This window comes from Lagenorhynchus albirostris, chromosome 15 (assembly GCF_949774975.1).
Source record: "Lagenorhynchus albirostris chromosome 15, mLagAlb1.1, whole genome shotgun sequence".
NCBI lineage: Eukaryota > Metazoa > Chordata > Mammalia > Artiodactyla > Delphinidae > Lagenorhynchus > Lagenorhynchus albirostris.
Window position 1 is genome coordinate 80,830,160 of NC_083109.1, and position 20,525 is coordinate 80,850,684.

General features: G+C 58.3%; 2 protein-coding genes across 2 annotated transcripts in view; one reads left to right on the forward strand and one right to left on the reverse strand.

Annotated features, from left to right (window-relative positions):
* The first annotated feature begins 1,531 nt into the window (after positions 1-1,531).
* EPHB4 (EPH receptor B4) lies at positions 1,532-18,213 on the forward strand. The gene is made up of 17 exons (XM_060125166.1): positions 1,532-2,026; positions 4,713-4,783; positions 4,999-5,286; positions 5,981-6,377; positions 7,390-7,545; positions 7,729-8,061; positions 8,627-8,751; positions 9,263-9,428; positions 10,909-11,011; positions 11,207-11,271; positions 11,379-11,492; positions 11,593-11,840; positions 14,436-14,651; positions 14,962-15,111; positions 15,534-15,727; positions 15,921-16,076; positions 17,163-18,213. The coding sequence occupies exons 1-17, from the start codon at positions 1,975-1,977 to the stop codon at positions 17,290-17,292; spliced, it is 2,964 nt and encodes a 987-aa protein (XP_059981149.1). The 5' UTR covers positions 1,532-1,974; the 3' UTR covers positions 17,293-18,213.
* Positions 18,214-20,399: 2,186 nt separating this feature from the next.
* ZAN (zonadhesin) overlaps positions 20,400-20,525 on the reverse strand; it is a 32,058-nt gene continuing 31,932 nt past the window's right edge. Inside the window, exon 47 of the mRNA XM_060124055.1 lies at positions 20,400-20,482. Coding sequence (XP_059980038.1) covers positions 20,442-20,482 — 41 coding nt within the window. The 3' untranslated portion in view covers positions 20,400-20,441. The remainder of the gene's footprint in view (positions 20,483-20,525) is intronic.

The following is a 20,525-nucleotide window of genomic DNA, read 5'->3' on the forward strand; positions in this document are numbered from 1 at the left end:
GGCCATGCACCGACTCCCCCCGCCCCAACCGTGATGATGAACTACATCCCCCATCAAAGGAGACAATTCAAGCAACCAAGAGCCTGAGGTGGGGTTGAGGGCAGGGCCCAGGAGGAGACACAATCATAACTCTTAGAGGCTAGAGAATGAGTGCAGAGTGAGAGCAGGGAAAGGTGAGTCCGCAGGAGATGGACAGCCTGGAGGAGAAACCGAACAAGGGATACTGGGCTTGGATCGGGGAGGGAGGAGGGAATTCCCAGCCCTAGCCTGGTCTGCCTGGCTCCAGCCAAGCTGGCTGTTTCCTGCCCCCTGTGACCCCCCCCCCACCCCGGAGCAGGACCCAGGCAGGGCTACGAGGAAGGGCAAGGGTGTGGGGAGCACCACTTGTGGCAGCAAGATAAGTGCACTGGGACAAGAGGTCACTGCAGGCCTGGCTGTCCTCGCTGTGGGTTAGAGGGGCTTGGCAACCCCCCAAGCACCAAGGACTCCTCTTTCCCTCTCTCGGCTGCTCAGCTCTTCTTACTCGCCCCCCCTTAAATACCTTCTGAGTCTAAGCTCTTTCCTTCCAGCTCTTCTGGGAGGAGCTGCTTTCCTGGACCCTCCCCTCTAACTCACGAGATTTGGTAGGGGGTGGATGGCGACGAGAGGAAAGGCCCTCCCAGCCATGCCGAGGGCCCCCAGGAGCCCGACAGGAAACAGCCTTAGGAAAGACAGACAGCAGCAGCCCCGGCCCGAGCCCCAGGGGTCAGGACTGAGGGTGTCGCGGAGCCCTCCTAATCGCGACGGAGAGAGTGTGGACCATGATCTGGGAATCCGTCTGGGCCCCTCACTCTCTCGGACCCAACTACCTTTTACTTACCCTTGCTTCCTGGGTTTTCTACACTCCCCATCTCAACCCAGGTGCCCCTCTTCCTCTGCACATTTTTCAGCGCTGCGTTGCGCGCACAGTAGGTCCCCAATACTTAATGTTTGTTGAATGATTGTGTGAACGTTCGCTCCAGGCGTATCTAAGCTGAGACCTCTGCCTTGGGGCCCGCTGGGCCACCCTCCATCTTTAAAATTTTCCCCCAAACACGGTCCCCTGCGCCAACCAGGGGGTGGTGGGAATCCGAAGTCCGCAGGAAGATCGGATAGGGCTTCGAGCGTGCGGCCCTCCACGCTGCGGGGTGTGTTTCTCTGCTCCCTGGTGTCTGCCGGGCTCGGACCTGACCCGGGGGTCCCTGGGCTCCGGCCCCGACACGCGCGGTCCGGATCAGGGGCGCACGGCCACGGGGCAGGTCTGGGCGGTCCCCGGGCTCCGCACCCGCCGCCCCTCCCCCTTCTCCAAACTTTCTCCCAACTTCCCGACCTGCTCAGCTCGACGCCCCGCTCCGCTTCCCTCATGAATTATTCAGCAGCGCGCGCTCCAATCAGCACGCCCCGGCCCCCTCGCCTCGCCTGGGCTGGGGGGTAACCCCCCCCGCCCCCCGCGCGCCCGGCCCTCCCCGGCCAGGCGCCGCCCGGCCCAGCCCCAGCCTGCTCGGCCCCGCGCCGCAGTCCCCTCCCTCCCGCTCCCGTCCCCGCTCCGCTCCCACCCTCCCTGCCGACGCGGAGCGCACTCGGCCCGGCGGCGCGAGCAGCGCCACTCCAGGGAGGGGGGGAGAGCGCGAGCGGCCGGCCCACCCCCAGCCACCCGGGGCGGGACCCCGAGGCCCCGGAGGGACCCCGACTCCAGCCACGTCTTGCTCTGCTCGCGCCCGGCGCGGCCGCTGCCAGGACGCCCCCGCCCTCCCGTCTGCGCGCGCGGCTGGGACGCGGGGCCACACCTGGGCGCCGCCACCGGGTGCCCGGCGCGCCCGCATGGGCCCGCGCTGAGGGCCCCGACCGAGTTCAGCGCGGGGAGTCGACGTCCACCCGCTCGGGGGGGGGGTTTAGACCTGGGGGGGCTAGGGCCCCCCAAACTCGGATCGGATCCAACCAGAGTGAGGCGGCGCCATGGAGCTCCGGGCTCTGCTCTGCTGGGCTTCGCTTGTAGCCGCTTTAGAAGGTGAGTTTCCTTGGAGTCACCCCGCCATTTCTGGGGCCCCCCGAAGATGGGCCTCGGGGTGGAAGGGCCGACATCTGTCTCCCCCAAACCCGGCACCCCAACAGCGAACACTCCGGACCAATAGTGCTAGCCCGGGAGGGGGGCGGGGAGGAGGCGGCCCAGCGGGGAGTGGAGTTTTCTTTTGTTTGGGAAAGAGATGGAGGCGAGCTCTGTCCCGGGACATGCCCCGGTCCCGGCTCCCCACGCTCTTACTCCGGACTCCAGACGCCCTTGGCAGCCTTTCCTTTTCTCTCCAATTTTCTACTCCCATCTTCAAAACTCTTTCCAAAGTTTTTGTCCTCTCCTCCCACCTCTGCCAAACAGGAGGAAACACTTCTGGAGGAACAAGAAGACAAGGCAGAACTTTGTGCTAGCCCATAAAACTACCCCACCCCCCCATTCCGGAGCATTCACACCTTGACCCTACAATTCCACACACCGCCGTGGGGATGGCCACCTTCTGCACTCACACTCCAAACCTCCAAATCTCTCCCAAAGCCACGGCCCCTGCGCCAGGGAGGCCCCTTCCCTGGTTTCCCCAAGCTGCACCCCAGCCCTTTAAATGCTGTCTAGACCCTGCCTCAGTCCCACCAGAGTCCTTTCCTCTAACCCTAGGCCGGCAGAAACTGACCTACACAGCCCTCGTGTCCCCTGAACTCAGCTTAACTGCTGTCTACTTGTCTCTCTTAAACTTCTAATTTTTCTGCATCCCCCCACCCAGCCAAAATGTTACTTTATCCATGAGTCTCTGCCCTCCCCCCAACCCCTAGAGGGGGAGCCAAGAGCCCTGTAAACCCTCCTCCCATGGCCCTAATCTCCTTTCAATGAGCTGCCTCCTTCCCCTCCTTCACTGCCTGGAATCAAAGGGGTCTCTGGGGAGTGGGCCATGGGGGGCTACTGAGGAGAAGGAATCAAAGGCAGTTAGAAACCCCTCTCCCCCAGGCTGGGCAGTGCTGCTCTGGGCTGGGGATCAAAGGCTGGGTGTGGGGGAAGAGGAGAGACTTGCTGGGCTCGGGGAAAGATGGGGAAAGAACTGTGGGAGAGAAAGGGGAAAGTAAAGCAGGGAGAAAACCCGTCGGGATGATGTGTGGTGAGAGAGAAAGAAAGATGCAAAGAGGAACAGGGAGTAACTTCTAATTTCTATTACCTCAGTGCTTTCTGGGCCCGAGGCCCATGCTGAGTGCTTTATGTTTTCAGGGTTCCAACAACCCTGTGGGTGGGATGTATTGTTGCTCCCATTTTACAGATGAGGAGACTGAGACGAGAGTTCAGTCTTTTATCCAAGGCTCTGTGCCCCAGGGATGGTGAAAGGTGGGAGACAGAAAGCAGAGTGACAGTCAGAAAGAGAAATGGAGGTGGACGGAGAGCGGGAGAGAGAGGTGGGAGGCAAAAGAAGTGACAGATCAAAGAGAGAGGGTGAGAGAAAGTGAGCCGCTCAGAGCGCCCGGGACAGCCTGAAACAGAGACAGTGTATAAATTGGAGACAGGAAAACACTATCCAGTCTGGAACAATGGAGGGTGGAGACGGCAGCCTCTATCCGCCCCCTTCCCAGAACCCGGGCATCCTGTCCCCAGCGTGCTGGGCTGTCTCCCGCCATCCATGGGGGCCCAGGCCTCACCCCCAGCTGCCTGGCCGGGGTCCCGCCTGACCCCTTGCCCTCCGTGGACATCACCTGGTCCCTGGGAGGAGGCTGCCCGCCCACCTGCCTTCCCTTCTCTCCTGCAGCTCCCACCAGGGAGGGGGGCCCTGGTCCCAGGTGTGCTGCTGGCTCCCCTGGGGGCCCCCTCTCGGCTCCTCCCAGGGCAGGCCTGCAGCACCCCACCCACAAATCTCCGAGGGGATTCCCCTGCCCTCCCTCCCCCTCCTCAGCCAGGGGCGGGGGGCGGGGGGGGGCTGTGCAGTTTCTCCTAATCCCCACCTTCCGCCAGAGCCGCGCCCCTCTCCTCCCCAGAGAGAGGCCAGAGCAGAGCCAGGTGTGCTCACCCCCCCCCCCCCCCGTACACACACCCCTAAAATCTCCTCCCCTTTTCCTTCCCGTAACCAAATCCAGATGTGAGGCCCCTGCACACAGGGGCCCAGGGCAGGAACCCGAGCGTCCCGGCCTCCAGCGCTTCCTCCTCCGAGGGCAGCTAGCTGGTGGGGAGGGAATGGGGGGTCAGGGCTGGGCCTCAGGAGGTCAGCACCACCTTCAAGGATCTGAAGGGCTGGGGTGTTTGGTCTGAAGGGGGGTGGGGACGGAGGCAGTGCGTTCTTTGGATTTGGGAACAGACTGCAGAGGCTGAGGCAGGCCCTGGTGGGAAGGGTGTCCCTGTATCCCACCTCGGGGTCAGGGTCAGGTCTGGGCTCTAGCTTAGCCCTTTCTGAGCTGTTTGCCTTTTTCCCCTTTCAGCATCTGTGTCCCCCCTTCTCCTCTGGGGCACAGCAGTTCACAGAGGCCTAGATCTGGGAGTCCCGAAGGTCAGCTCCGTGCCTGTCAGCTGTCAGGGGCGGGGCTGGCACTCAGAAAAGAGGCTGGGAATCTGGGCTTGCTGGGGGGACAGAGGGCAGGGCTCGCTCCCCTCCTCGGCCTGTCTGTCTGTCTCAGCTCCCAGGGGTCTGGGCTTCCTGGTGTCTCTCCCAAGCGCTTACTGACTCTGTCTGTCTTAGAGACCCTACTGAACACAAAATTGGAAACTGCCGATCTGAAGTGGGTGACATTCCCTCAGGTGGAGGGACAGGTAAGAGCTGGGGCTTGGAGAGAAACCGAGGGAGGGGGTCCACCTGTGCTCCTGCTTCCCAGGCCCCACACATACACACACAGCCATCGCAGCAGCCGAAGCAGGTATCCTCTGAGCCCTTGCTCTCCAGGGTCCCCCAGCCCTCGTGGCTTTATGGCACTGACCTTCACCCACCCACTTAGCAGCCCCCAGGCTGAGCGCCCTTCTCCCCGCAGTGGGAGGAGCTGAGCGGCCTGGACGAGGAGCAGCACAGTGTTCGGACCTACGAGGTGTGTGACATGCAGCGGGCCCCGGGCCTGGCCCACTGGCTGCGCACGGGCTGGGTGCCCCGCCGGGGCGCCGTGCACGTGTATGCCACGCTGCGCTTCACCATGCTGGAATGCCTCTCCCTGCCGCGGGCCGGCCGCTCCTGCAAGGAGACCTTCACCGTCTTCTACTTTGAGAGCGACGCGGACACGGCCACGGCCCACACGCCAGCCTGGATGGAGAACCCCTACATCAAGGTACCCAGGTGCCCCAGGCCAAGGTGGGGTCTGGGGCCGGCCTGTGGTCTAGAGGTGCTGGGGGCGAGGAGCAAGAAGCCCGGGTCTGAGGAGGGGCGAGGGTGGCCTGCTAGGTGGGACAGCCGCTCTACTCCATGTGCTGGGCCCCCCTACACTTCCCCATTCTCTGAGTACACTTCGCCCCTTTCCAGCCCCCTGCCTTCGCACCAGCTGATGCCTCACCCTAGAATGCCTTCTCTCTGCCTCTCCCACCCAACTCCTCGCCTTGTAACTTCCAGCTCCGAGGTGCCCCCCGGGACGCCTTTGCTGATGTGCCCTGCCCTGGGGTCCCGCCTGCCGTAGCACTCATCATACTTTTAATTTATCATTAGTTCATCAGCGTTGCCTTCATTTCTGGTTCCTTGGTGTGGAGGCCAGGGCCTGGCACAGAGTGGGTGTTGATAAGTGTCTGTAGGACGAGTGAATGCACAGAAAGGGGGTGCGGGACAGTGGCTGGATGCATCATAGGAGCTCGGCGGGTGTTAATGGACAATGTTGGGGCCTGCAGGAAAGCGTACGTTGGGAACGGTGGAGAGAAGGTTCTGGAACAGGAGCCAGGCAGGTCAGGGAGAGGGTGAGCTGGGAAGAAGACAGTCCAGCGGGGTCCTGGGGGAGTGGAGGACAGCGGCAGTGAGTCTCTTCCCCAACCTGGCAGGTGGACACAGTTGCTGCTGAGCACCTGACCCGGAAGCGCCCCGGGGCCGAGGCCACCGGGAAGGTGAACGTCAAGACGCTGCGTCTGGGCCCGCTCACCAAGGCCGGCTTCTATCTGGCCTTCCAGGACCAGGGCGCCTGCATGGCCCTGCTGTCCCTGCACCTCTTCTATAAGAAGTGCGCCCAGCTGACCGTGAACCTCACCTGCTTCCCGGAGACCGTGCCTCGTGAGCTGGTGGTTCCCGTGGCGGGGAGCTGCGTGGCCGACGCTGTGCCCGCCCCTGGCCCCAGCCCGAGCCTCTACTGCCGGGAGGATGGCCAGTGGGCTGAGCAGCCGGTCACGGGCTGCAGCTGTGCTCCAGGGTTTGAGGCCGCCGAGGGGAATACCAGGTGCCGAGGTGAGGGCCAGCACTTCCCCCACAAAGCTTGCCTGTGTCTGCAGGAGGCCTGGCTGGCACCCTGCTCTTAGATCCACTTCTTAAATTTCCGTTTTAAAAGTTCTTTATTCTCCTGGGCACTCAGTTACTGGAGGGTGTGTTTTCAGGGCCCCCAGCACAGTTCTGAGCTCTCCATCATTTCCACACTCATCCTTCTATCTATGTCCAATTCCTTTCTGGGCTGTGGGACTGTCCTCAGGGCTGGGGGACCTTATTGGACTCAGAGGACAAAGGCTTCACGGTCTGTAGTCTTTTTCGTTATGGTTTCGTCAAATTTACTGATATTGAATTCTCACGTAGCCTTTTCTCCAGAGCAGAGTTTCTTAACCTGGGTTTTGTAGGTAGAATGTAGGGGAATCTGTGAACTTTGGTGGAAGGGAAAAAAAATGACCATTCCTTTGCACTCATCTTTACCTGAAATTGGCCACTCCTCTTACAGAGTGTCAGCCACAGCCCAACGGTCGAGCAGGACCTGAAACTTGGGCCCCATTCAAATCCTGGGTGTTTTCACAGCCCATTAGAGATGACGCAAGACTGGCAAAATGTTGTTTTTCGCTCATGGTGACTTCAGTATTTCCTCGCCTGTCAGCCTTGCCGCTGTATCTTGTTGGTACAGAAACACACACGTTGCTGTGTTGCAAAGTTTCTTCATGTTTCGATCACTGTATTTTTAGTTATTTGGTTTGCTTGGTAATCTGTTTATTTTGTGGCGTGCATTTAAAATCATTCCTCGGAGCAGGGGTCTGGGTTTCACCAGGCTGCCGTGGAGTGGCCAGGGGTACACGTCCGGGTTCAGACCCCTGGTCTGGAGGGAGGTCTTCTCTTAGAGGTGCGGTTTCTGAGCTTCTCCCTCCCTGTTCTCCCTTTTGCACCTCGTGCGACTTTAATAGCTGCCGAATGTCCTTTTTTTGGTCCCCCCCCCCCCCCCCCCCCCCCCCCCCGCTGAATGTCTCTGATGGATGCTTTCTCACAGCCTGTGTTCAGGGCACCTTCAAGCCCCTGTCTGGGGAGGGGTCCTGCCAGCCGTGCCCAGCCAACAGCCACTCCAACACCATTGGCTCGCCCGTCTGCCAGTGTCGCATCGGGTACTTCAGGGCCCGCACAGACCCCCGAGGTGCACCCTGTACCAGTAAGTGGCCAGTGACCCCTGGGGTGGACCCCTGACCCCAGTCCCATCCTCCCACACCTTCCTCCTCTTGACCCTGGTCTGGTGCCCGGCCAAGACAAGACGTCAGTGTGGCTGCCTGTCTGTCCCACTGCCCGTCCCCTGCCCGTCTGCTCAGCCTCTGCCTGACGTCCTGGTCTCCTGCAGCCCCTCCGTCCGCCCCGAGAAGCGTGGTTCCCCGCCTGAACGGCTCTTCCCTGCGCCTGGAATGGAGTGCCCCCCTCGAGTCGGGAGGCCGAGAGGACCTCACCTATGCCCTCCGGTGCCGGGAGTGCCGCCCCGGCGGCTCCTGCACGCCCTGCGGGGGAGACCTGACCTTCGACCCCAGCCCCCGGGACCTGATGGAGCCCTGGGTGGCCATTCGTGGGTTGCGTCCTGACTTCACCTATACCTTCGAGGTCACCGCCGTGAACGGGGTTTCCTCCTTAGCCAGCGGGCCAGTTCCATTTGAGGCTGTGAATGTCACCACTGACCGTGAGGGTGAGACTGGGGGCTGGGGGCAGGGGGCAGCCTGTGGTCGGATGGGAGAGGCGTTGGTGGGAAAGGCTCGCGAGGGATATGGACAGTCTAAAGGCCTGAGGGGGAAAAGGCAGCAGCTGGGGAGTGGGATCCCCAGGAAATATAGCGGGTCAAGGCCTTTGGGGCAAGAGGCAGAAAGAGAATTAAAAAGATGCAAAAGTGGGGCTTCCCTGGTGGCGCGGTGGTTGAGAGTCCGCCTGCCGATGCAGGGGACGTGGGTTCGTGCCCCGGTCCAGGAGGATCCCGCATGCCACGGAGTTGCTGGGCCCGTGGGCCATGGCCGCTGGGCCTGCGCATCTGGAGCCTGTGCTCCGCAACGGGACAGGCCACAACAGTGAGAGGCCCACGTACTGCAAAAAAAAAAAAAAAAAAAGATGCAGAGGTGGACTGGAGAGTTCAGGACGGGGCAGAGAGAGCCACAGGAATTCCGGAAACAGCTGGGGGACCGAGACAAGTGTGGCCCGTAGAGGAGGAGCTGGGAAAGATGAGAGACGATCAAGGGCCCCAAGGCGTCTGTCTCTTGCAGTGCCGCCCCCAGTGTCCGACATCAGGGTGACTCGGTCATCACCCAGCAGCTTGAGCCTGGCATGGGCTGTTCCCCGGGCACCCAGCGGGGCAGTGCTGGACTACGAGGTCAAGTATCACGAGAAGGTGAGACCAGGCCCCGCCCCAGGGGTGGGGGTGGGCAGTGGGACCCGCTCCAGGGACCAGGACACCTGAATTGCAGCCCTCTGCCACGTACTAGCCAAGTGACCTTGTGTCAACCCCTTGGCCTCTCTGAGCTTAATATCCTCATTGTAAAATGCTTAGGATAGGACTTCCCTGGCAGTCCAGTGGTTAAGACTCTGTGCTTCCACTGCAGGGGGCATGGGTTCGATCCCTCGTCGGGGAACTAAGATCCCGCATGCCCCGCGGCGAGGCCCCCCCCACCCCCCAAAAATGCTTAGAATAATGGAACCTATCCCACAGAAGCGCTACAAGGATTAAATGATATAATTAATGCAAAACACAAGGCACAGTGCATCCATAAGTGAGCACAAAGGCCGCACCTGCCACTCAGCAGGACAGAGATGCTAGGGATGCAGGCCCAGGGCGGGGGGAGGCAGAAGGAGCAGTGGAATCTAGGGGCCCTGGCTCACGGCCAGTCCCCTCTCCTGAACAGGGCGCAGAGGGCCCCAGCAGTGTGCGGTTCCTGAAGACATCGGAGAACCGGGCAGAGCTGCGGGGACTGAAGCGGGGAGCCAGCTACCTGGTCCAGGTGCGGGCGCGCTCCGAGGCTGGCTACGGGCCCTTCGGCCAGGAGCACCACAGCCAGACCCAGCTGGACGGTGAGCCCGGGGAGCTGGATGCGGGTGGGGTTGGCTGACCTGACCAGGCGGGAGGCCTTGGCTCTGCCCTCAGGACCCCCAAAGCCACAGCCCCACGCTTCTCTTTCTCTCAACCACGAGGCATTTTGGCCTGGGGATAAGATGTAGAAACCAAAAGCAACAGCTGGGTGTGAAGGCCAGCTCAGCGGCTCTCCAGCTATGTGACCTTTAGCAAAAACTTGACCCCTGAGCCCCAGCTCTCTCATCCAAAAAAATGGAAATATGAGGCCTCTCTCACAGGGCTCCCAGGATTAACTGAGGTGACACTATGATAGATTTTCTATGCTGGCTCAGTGGTTTTCTAAACTTTTGAACTTTTTTAACCATTTTATTGAGATATGACTCATACACCATGATTCACCCATTTAAAATGTATAATTCATGGGCTTCCCTGGTGGCGCAGTGGTTGAGAGTCCGCCTGCCAATGCAGGGGACACGGGTTCGAGTCCTGGTCTGGGATGATCCCACATGCCGCAGAGCAACTAGGCTCGTGAGCCACAACTACTGAGCCTGCGCGTCTGGAGCCTGTGCTCCGCAACAAGAGAGGCTGGGATAGTGAGAGGCCCGCGCACCGCAAGGAAGAGTGGCCCCCGCCTGCCACAACTAGAGAAAGCCCTCACACAGAAACAAAGACCCAACACAGCCAAAAATATAAATAAATAAATAAATAAATTTTAAAATAAAATAAAATGTATAATTCATTGACTTATAACATATTCACAGAGTTGTGCAACCATCACCGCAATTAATTTTAGATCATTTCAGCACCTCAAAAAAGAGATGCTTATAACTCTTCCATTACCTCCCAGCCCCTGGCAAACACTAGTCTACTGGCGGTACGCGGGCCTCTCACTGTTGTGGCCTCTCCCGTTGCGGGGCACAGGCTGCGGACGCGCAGGCTCAGCGGCCATGGCTCACGGGCCCAGCTGCTCCGCGGCATGTGGGATCTTCCCGGACCGGGGCACGAACCCGCGTCGCCTGCATCTCAACCACTGCGCCACAGGGAAGCCTGGTCTACCTTTTGTGTCTGTAGTTTGCCTGTGCTGGACCTTTCATACAAATGCAGGCATACGATACGGTCTTTTGGGACTGGCTTCTTTTACATGGCATGATGTTTTCAAGGTTCATCCGTGTTGTAGAACGTGTCAGGACTTCATTCCGTCTCATGGCTGAAAAATACTCCATTGAATGGCTGCGGCACATTTTATTTATCTATTCATCCGTTGATGGACATTTGGGTTGTTTCCACTTTTTGGCTACGAACCCTTTCATTTTTAGCCTTTGGAACCTTCTGTTCAAGTGGAACCTTTTGTGGTTTCCAGTATTTATAACAGAACAAAATCAAACCCACCAAGGCTGGGAAACTTCTTTGCTTGCCCTGAGGGACTTGAGGGGAGCCCACGGGCCCGCCGGGTCCCCCTGATCACCAGTTCTTCTCCAGAGAACGAGAGCTGGCGGGAGCAGCTGGCCCTGATTGCTGGCACGGCGGTCGTGGGCGCGGTGCTGGTCCTCGTGGTCGTCGTCATCGCTGTCCTTTGCCTCAGGTGAGGGCTCTGGGCACCCGGGGGCCCCTGCGAAGCCCTGTGTAGCTGGCCACCTGCCCTCCTGCTCCAGAGCAAGCCTCCCCCGATGTCCCGGGAGCCTGTTTTCACCTGGAACCTTCTCTGATTCCCATCCTTCCCCTCTGGAAACATCGAGATGCGTGACTCAGTTTACCTCTTCTTTCCCATCGGCTACAGGAAGCAGAGCAACGGGAGAGAAGCTGAATACTCAGACAAACACGGACAGTATCTCATTGGGCACGGTGGGTAGGCCCATCCTGGAGGAGATAGGGCTGGGGTGCGAGCTGTGAGCCAGGGACCAGGGCATCTGAATGCAGTGGTGGCTGACGAGCCCCGCGTGATTCCTCAGGTACTAAGGTCTACATTGACCCCTTCACTTACGAAGACCCTAATGAGGCTGTGAGGGAATTTGCCAAAGAGATCGATGTCTCCTATGTCAAGATTGAAGAGGTGATTGGCGCAGGTGAGAGGAAGATGCCTGGGTGCCCGGGTCAGGGGGAGGGGTGGGGAGAGGGACTGCAGGGCCGGGTCAGGAGAGCTGACCCTCGGCCTCCTTCCTGAAGGCGAGTTTGGGGAGGTGTGCCGGGGGCGGCTGAAGGCCCCAGGGAAGAAGGAGAGCTGTGTGGCCATCAAGACCCTGAAGGGCGGCTACACGGAGCGGCAGCGGCGGGAGTTCCTGAGCGAGGCCTCCATCATGGGCCAGTTCGAGCACCCCAACATCATCCGCCTGGAGGGCGTGGTCACCAACAGCGTGCCCGTCATGATTCTCACCGAGTTCATGGAGAACGGCGCCCTGGACTCCTTCCTGAGGGTGAGACCCCCTGCTCCCAGCTTTCCGCATCCACCCTGTGCTCCCGTAGTGCAAGCAAGGAGCTCAGAACCCGGGACAGACAGTGGGTCCTGCATCACTGCCCCTCTACCCTTCATTCTCCACCAGGGAAGGTTGAGTCCTGGGATTGGTCTCCCTGTGGGGCCGGCTTACCCTGGGACATGGAGGGGTTGTCATCTGTCCTCGTGACAAATATTTACTGAGCGCCTCGTTGTGTAGCAGCCACTGTACTGGGCCTCGGGGGATAGAGCCGTGACCATCTCTGCTCTTGGAGAGTTGGTGGCGTAATGGGGGAGACTGAAGATTAACAAGTACAAACAAGGTCTTACAAAAAGTAAACATGATTTCAGATGTGAAAAAAATTAAACAGGATCATAGAAATGAGAGAGAAGAGCTCATTTTTGCTACCTTAACAAAACTGTATGAATTTTATTATTTTTTAAACTTTCCTATGCATCTTCTGTAAAAAACCAAAACTATTTTTTTTGGCCGCTTCACGCGGCGTGCGGAATTTCCCTGACCCGGGATTGAAGCCGCTCCCCCTGCAGTGGAAGTGCGGCGTCTTAACCACTGGACCACCAGGGAAGTCCCCAAAATGTTTTTCTACATAACAAAGTAACATTGCGTTTAACAGAATTACAACAATTCCTTGGTATCACCTAATGCCAACTTGATACTCATATTTCTCTAGTTGTCCCCAAAATGTCCCAGCATCCAGTTCAGGATCAAGCATTGCACCTGTGGTTATTGTTTTGGGCCTTTTCTACATCCAGGACAGTCCCTTGCTGGGGTTCTGATACACTGAAGGGCTGGGCCACTTGTCCACTTGAATGTCTTATCTTCGGGATTTATCGGATTCTTCCTTGTGGGGTCATCTAGCTTGTTTCTCTGTATTTCCTGTAAGGGAAGCAATGTCTATTAATGTTGTGCTAAGTTCAAAATTAAACGTCTGTGGCCAGCCTACATCAGGGGGAGCCGTGCACTTCCCGTGGCACCGCATCAGGAGACACAGGCTACCCGGCTGCCAACACGAGGGATGCTGAGGCCTGGAGCACTGCCAGGATGGCCTGACCCTCCCTTGTGGATACGGGAGTCTGTTCCATTGTCCGGTTGCAGGAAAGGGAAGGGGGGCTATCTTAGAAAAGATGACGTTTGGGTAGATGAGAAAGCCAGCCATGAGAAGATGGGGGGAAGCGTGTCGGGGGCAGAGAGTAGCAACCCAGGGTGGGCGGGATCCCAGCCTGTTTAAGAAGCAGAAAGGCCGGTGAAGCTGAACCAGGTCAGCAGAGGAGTGATAGTGGATCACGTTGCGGTTGGCGGCTGGGCCTCGTGACCTTAGAAGTTTGGATGCGATTAGAAGTCTGAGGGGAAGCTTTTCAGCAGGAGAGGGAGGTGATTTGAGGAGATCCCTCTGACGGATGCTGGGGGATAGGAGCCGATGAGAACACTGGCATCATTCAGGCCACGGGGGCTGCAGTGAATGCGCAGAAGTGGTTGGTTTGGGGTGCGTTTTGGAGGCACAGTCAGCAGAACTTGCTGATGGACTGTAAGCCGTGGGAGTGGGAGACTCCGAGGTCTCTACCCTGAGCGTCTGGAAGTGAGTCCACCAGCTGAGATGTGAGGCGTGGGGTGGGTGCAGGCTTGGAGGATGGATTCAGAGTTCGGTTTCTGAACTCTGTGTTGCTGGCCCTGGAGGGCTGCCGAGGGTCCCCTGCGTGCTAGCTGGACCCAGAAGGTGGGCTGAGTTAACTGTCCATGACTGGTCGGCTTACCTGGTGAGAGGCAGCTCTACAAAGCTCAAGGTCGGGCTTTAGACCTTGGGTTTGGTGCTGTGGTCACTGATCACACCTGATTCCTCACTGTTCTCTTGCATCCTGCATACAGTTGGTCCAAGAGGGCCGAGCGAGACTGTGGCAGGTTCAGCACCGACGCACGCATCTCCACCTGTCGAAGGGCGGCTTCAGAGCACGCTCGTAACTGTCAGCGCTCTGTTGCTGTCAAATAAAGAGAACATAGATCAAAGGCATTTGTTGAGTATTTCCTGGATGTAAAGCACTGGATGTAAAGGTTAAATGGAAGAAAATCTTAAAATGTCTCCTTATAATCTAATTACGAGAGACTGAAAGCAAATATTTGAAAGTGGGACAACTGTAAGCATTGTGTCACGATACCATAGTAAGAGCTGAGAGAACTCAGGGTAAAAGAAAGGAGGGAGGGACTTCCCTGGCGGTCCAGTGGTTAAGACTCCGCATTCCCAATGCAGGGAGCCCAGGTTCGATACCTGGTCGGGGAACTAAGATCCCGCATGCACGACCAAAAAATAAAATAAAATAAACTGTCTATAGATTTCAAATAATAAAATTTAAAAATAGAAAATAAATAAAAATAAAGAAATTTTTTTTTTTTTTTTTTTTTTTTTAAAGAAAGGGGGTGGTTTACCTGGGATGTCAGCAGGCCAGTCCTACAGGTGGGTCTGTGAGTTGGGTCTGGGAGGGACAAATACTGTTTAGAACATGGAAGGAAGGGGGAGCGGTGGGTGAGCTGTCCGAACCACGCCCCCGCCATGTCCATCTCCAGCTGAACGACGGCCAGTTCACCGTCATCCAGCTCGTGGGCATGTTACGGGGCATCGCTTCGGGCATGCGGTACCTTGCTGAGATGAGCTACGTCCACCGAGACCTGGCTGCCCGCAACATCTTGGTCAACAGCAACCTCGTCTGCAAGGTTTCAGACTTTGGCCTCTCCCGATTCCTGGAGGAGAACTCTTCTGATCCCACCTACACGAGCTCTCTGGTGAGGCTGGGGCGCAGGCATATGAACTAGGTTCTTAGGGCCAGGTGAGCAGGGCAGGTTGGAAAGTTGGGAGGCTGAGGGCTTGACAGCTCTGGTCCAAGACAGGTTGTAAGAGTAGACTCTGTGGGGGCAGGGGGGGCAGCTTAAGGAACCTGGCTACCGGGTGTCTAGGAAAAGAACAGAGTCGGGGAGCTGGGTGTTTGGGTCCCAGAAAGAAAGGAGGCCTGAGCTGGGGGAAACGCAAAGGTGGGGGGCAGAATGCCTGAGTCCTGTGAGTCCCCCAGCTCACCTTTTCCTCCCCCATCTTTAGGGAGGAAAGATTCCCATCCGATGGACAGCCCCTGAGGCCATTGCATTCCGGAAGTTCACATCTGCCAGTGATGCCTGGAGCTATGGGATTGTGATGTGGGAGGTCATGTCATTTGGGGAACGGCCGTACTGGGATATGAGCAATCAGGATGTAAGTGTCCTACCAAGCTTTCCTGGAACGTCCTCTCTCTTGGGATATGGGGCGGTGGGGGTGGGGGGGGGGGTTGGTTCTCAGAGAGCTCATCACTGCTTGGTCCTTGAGGTGGTGAGGGTGGCGCTGTGAGGAGCTGATCTCTGTATCCAAGGGCTCAATACAGCCTATCTGGTCACAGAAGGACACAGCGATGGAGGGCAGCCTTGGGAAGTTACATGTCTGGATCATAGCTCAAGCGCTTCTGGGACGCTGAGCCACAGCCAGTGGCCTCGGCCATGGCCAGGAGCCCCCCAGAACTGCCCTTCTGGGGGTGCTGTAGCAGCCATCCCAGCATCTGTGAAGTCGCCGTTTCCCTGGGGTCCTTTGGCAGCCTCGTTTTCCCTGACGTCCTCACCCAGTGCTTCTACCTGTCATTCCAGGTGATCAATGCCATTGAACAGGACTACCGGTTGCCCCCGCCCCCAGACTGCCCCACCTCCCTGCATCAGCTTATGCTGGACTGTTGGCAGAAAGACCGGAACGCGCGGCCCCGCTTCCCCCAGGTGGTCAGTGCCCTCGACAAGATGATCCGGAACCCTGCCAGCCTCAAAATCGTGGCCCGCGAGAATGGCGGGTGAGGACCCCAGAGGATGGGCCCTCTTTCCTGCACTCTGCCATCCCCTGAGAACCTCGCTTCCCCCTGAGAAGTATCCGTCCCTTTGGTGGTATGTGGGATGGTCCCTGTCCACCTCTCCAGGGCTGGGCTCTACGTCGCCACCCTGACACAGGCTGGTTCTCAGTGTGTCCTCCCCATCCTTGCCTCCCAGGGCCTCGCACCCCCTCCTGGATCAGCGGCAGCCTCACTACTCAGCTTTTGGCTCTGTGGGCGAGTGGCTTCGAGCCATCAAGATGGGAAGATACGAAGAAAGTTTTGCAGCCGCTGGGTTTGGCTCCTTCGAGCTGGTCAGCCAGATCTCCACTGAGTAAGTCGTGGCAGGAGATGGAGGTGGGGGAGTGGTGAGGGCCAAGCAGCCAGGAGGGGTGGTGCCTGGGGACCAGAATCAGGTCCACAGTTTCAGCAGGGGCCTTTGGGGTCAACTCCTGGTGCCAACTCTGTTTTCTAAAGCCCCTCCCCTGCCAAAGCAGTAACAGCTGCAGGGGCTGAGAGCCCCAGGATTCTTCCCGGTCAGCTGTGCGCGCCTCACCCCCTTGCACCATCTCAGCCCGGGGCCATCTCGCTCCCACCTCGCAATCTGTATGTATCTTCGTGCATCTGTCTGCATTCCAGACCCTGCTCTCACATTAACGACGTGTCAACTCTGGATGCTTTCCCACCCATAAAAGGAGAAGGTTGGACTAGGTTTTGGAGAGCCTTTCCAGCTTTAATGTTAAATGGTTTTATGATTCCAACGCCTCCCCAATACTGGTTTTCCCTAGCTGGCCTCTCCCTGGTCCTCCTTTCTGCCTTTCCATTTCTCTCCCAACGACTCTTCTTGCCCCAGGTTTGAATCACAGAAATAGAAGGACTATGAACCCAGACACAGAGGGTCCAGGAGGCCCTCCCTCTCCCTGGAAGGCAGGTCCCGGGCCAGTCTGCCCCACCAGGTCTGGGCATCTCCTCCCTGACTTGCTCTAGCCTCGCCTTGACACGGGTTCCCTGACACGAGCTCTTGCCCTCCATTTCTCACCTCTTCTTTTTTCCTTATCCCCGTCTCCCCGCATCAGGATGGGGCTGGGAGCAGTTTGTTTTTGTCCTCTCCCGCCCCTTCCTCTCCACCCACCCAGCTCTTTCTTTCCTTCTCTCTCTCTCTCTCTCTCTCTCTCTCTCTCAGCCCGCCCCACCTCCTGCATCTCGACCCCCGCGGGTACCTAGCCCCGCTCCTTACTGCGGCTGCGCAGAACTGTGGAGGCTCCTAAATCCTCCGGAAACTGACTGGCAACTATTGACGTCAGCCCCCTTTCCCGCCGGCCATTCTGATTGGCGGACAGTCCCGAGGCGAGGATGGGGTTTTGGTAGAAGAGCCGCCCGGGAGCCCAGTGGCCTCACCTAGCTGTTCATTCTTCCCCAGGGACCTGCTCCGAATCGGAGTCACTCTGGCGGGGCATCAGAAAAAAATCCTGGCCAGTGTCCAGCACATGAAGTCCCAGGCCAAGCCTGGAGCCTCAGGAGGGTCGGGGGCACCAGCGCCCCAGTACTGACCTGTGCCTCCTCGCCTGGCCCCCCAGCTCTGGAGCGGCAGGGACTCCCACGCTGGGGACACCGCTCCCCTATTCCCGGGGCAGAACCGGGTGGGGACCCAAGAGGCTCCCATCCCCGGGCCCCACTGGATTGCACTTTGAACCCATGGGGGCGGGGAGCTGGTAATTTGGAGAGAAGGGATTTGGGGATTCGGCCGTACGGGAGTGTAGAAATCAGACCCTCCCCAAGCGGGGAACCCCAAACTGAGGGTGTGGGAGCCCTTCCCTCGGGATTGGGTCTGACCAGAGGAAAAGAAGTACCCAGAATCTGCCAACATCCCGGGGGGGGTTGGGCACAGTCCCCACGGCCTCCCTCCAATCCCCAATTAGAGCCCCCAGGTGCCCCTCCTCACCTTGAAGGGCAGCGACCCTGCAGACCAAAGAGAAGGGGGGACTAGCCTGCGAGTCGTGAGGCAGGAAGGGGCGGCCTGGCCCAGTGACAAAATCATTGGACTTGGATGTCCCAACCTTGCTGCTGTCTCCACCGAATTCGGTTTTCCCTTGTAAATGCCCCTCCCCCATCTGCTGCCTTCATATTGAAGGTTTTTGAGTTTTAGTTTTTGTTTTCGGTCTTATTTTTCCTTCCCTTTTTTTTTTTTTTTTTATACCGTCCTTGTAACTTTTTGTGTTAGAGGGGACCTGTTTATCGCCTCCTTTGCCCAAGTTGAAACAGGGACCCATCGTTGTGTGTTTCCAGAACAGTGCCTTGGTCACGCCGCAACCCCAGACATTTCCCTGCCCCCCCAAGTACCCCTAAGCTGTGTCCATGAGGGGGTGTGGGGGGCAGTGGTGTTAGAAACAAGAGACAGACACTGGTGCTTGGAGGGGTTCTTAAATTATATTTAAAACAATTGTTTTGTATAAATAAAAGAAAATGGAAAGTGTCCTGGCTCTGGGGATGATTGGGAGTGGGGTGGGTGGAGGGTGGGGACTGGTGTGAAGGAGCTTTTGAGCCAGGCTGAGAGGGGTCGGAGGTCTGGAGACGGGGCTGGGTGCTTGGTTCCCAGCCCCACGGTGTGTTTGAGGTGGGAGGGTGGGGGCAGTGGAAGATGAGTCATCGGCAGCTGCTTCTAATGGCTCCAGACGGCTCTGCCAATAGCCTGGGGCACCTCCGGGATGGGGTTGCCCTCCCTCCCCTGCCCTGGTTCCCTAGCCCTGGCAGGGGGCTTTGTGAGGCAGGGGAGGCCTTGAGCTCAGAGCCCGGCCCTACAGCCCCCTGAAGGGGGGAGGGGGGAATCTGGGGTGGAGGTCCAGTCACATGAAAGAGACAGATGTGGGCCAGATGTTGACAGCTGGGGTTGGTTTAGAGGCAATGTGGGGGGAGTGTCTGCATCGGCTGTGGAGGAGGGGCAGAGGCTGGAGTGGAGGACGTGGACCCCCCTCAAGTACACACACACACACACACACACACACACACACACACACACACACACGTGTACAGATGCTGCGCTAGGTTGGGAGGACAATTCCCCCTTTGAAGATGCTGCCCAGGCAGGTTCTCCCAGCCTCTTGGGAAGGGAGGGGAAACCACCTGAGTATCTTCCCCTAACTTCTCCCTCCCAAACAGGAAGATGAGAATCCCCCAAAGTCTCTCAGCATCTTTGGTTTCCCAGCCTGCCCACCCCAGGAGACAACTGCAGGGGCAGCCCTGGACGGGTCAGGTTTGTCAAGCTGGTGCAGCCCTGCTATTTCTGCATCTCAGCTGACCCCTGTTGTCGTGTTGGGGTCAGTACAGGACCCCAAATCACGATCTCTGCCTCTCCCAGCCCAGGAAGCCTCCGGCAGTGATCCTCTCCCCAATTTCCTGCCTTCGGGAGTAGAATACTCTGGAATCCTCTGTTCCCTCCCTCGATGACACGGCCCAGGTGTTGTACCCCTAAAAGCGGGTGGATGGGAGTCCGTCCTGCCGATGACAGCGGGGGTCTGGGTCCCCCTACTCCCAGAAAGAGGAAGTCTATCTCGAGGATGCTGGTCCAGGCCACCTCCTTCGCTGCCAACCAGACATCCAGGCTAGATAAGGAGACCTTAGCTGGGTGAGGGGAGGAACCGAGATCAAGGGGGCAGGATATAGATGAAGAACAGAGAGGCAGAGGATCAAAGAGCAGGAGAAGGGAGCTCAGTGCGGGCAGGCATGCCGCCGGGAGCCCCGTGATGCCCAGGTTAAAGCACGGCCAGTCCAGTTCCAGAATGCCTGAGCCTTCCTCTCACAAGCTCCAGAGTGTGAGCTGCTCCCCCCAGCTAAGGGGCTGGGTGGCCTGGCCAGGGGCACCCCTCCCTTGGAGCCCGTTCCCCAGCCAGCTTGGGTCCTGCTTCCTTACATGAAGGTGGCTTCTGGGGTCATTTGGAGGACAAGCACAGAATAAGGATTCCTTTCTAGAACCCAGGGTCCTGCCTGTTTTGGCATCCCCTGTCCTTGGGGGTCCCACATCCTGAGCACCCCCGTTGACAACCTTCTTCTTCTTAGAGCCCAAGCAGGATGTCCCATCCCTTCCCCCAGGACCTGCCTGGTGAGAGGCACGAGGCACAGGGGTCAGGGTGGGAATGTTTGCACTTTGGCCTTTGGCTGAGGTGAGCTGCTCACTCCTAATAGGATGGAGCTCCAAACTCCTCCCAAGCCGGCCCTCAGACTCCACCCTCAGTTACCATAGGAACCCCAAGGCCCTTTTGGTCACAGGCCGGCCGGTTCACCCTTTGGAAAAAGCCACATCCCCAGTCCTTAGCCTCTGCCCAGTGCCTTAGTCGCATCGTTAGAAATGGAAAACCTCAGGATCACCTTTCACTACCTGCCGGTGGGGAGCTCTGAGGCCAAGTCCGCCAAGAACAAGGATTCCTGGCGTGAAGTCTTTTCTCCTGTATCCCCGAAGCAGAGGGCGGGTGGCCCACCCTCACGTGGCTTTGTCTAAGGGACAGACAGACCCTCACCTCCGCAGACCTCTGTTCCCCTCCCCTCTGGACGCTCTGTGGAGCCCCCAGCCCTAGACCCTCACACTCCGTCTCCCTCCTACTTCTCCCCTCAAGACCCCCCTCACAGAGCCTTTCTCCACCAGAATCATGTACAAATTCACGTCTCAAAAATAAATAATTTTATGTCTCCTTCTTCTGTGGACAACTCAAAACTGAGCGACTTTGAAGGCATGATCTGGAGCAAAATCTGAGGAGAAAGCGAGAAAACCTTGTATTAGAAGCAGACCCGA

Bases quoted from the DNA above. Each gene is read 5' to 3' on its own strand.
- EPHB4 (XM_060125166.1), top strand. From the start codon at position 1,975: ATGGAGCTCCGGGCTCTGCTCTGCTGGGCTTCGCTTGTAGCCGCTTTA. The intron at 8,062-8,626 runs GTGAGACTGGGG...TGTCTCTTGCAG, and splicing joins TGTCACCACTGACCGTGAGG to TGCCGCCCCCAGTGTCCGAC. The intron at 11,012-11,206 runs GTGAGGGCTCTG...CATCGGCTACAG, and splicing joins ATCGCTGTCCTTTGCCTCAG to GAAGCAGAGCAACGGGAGAG.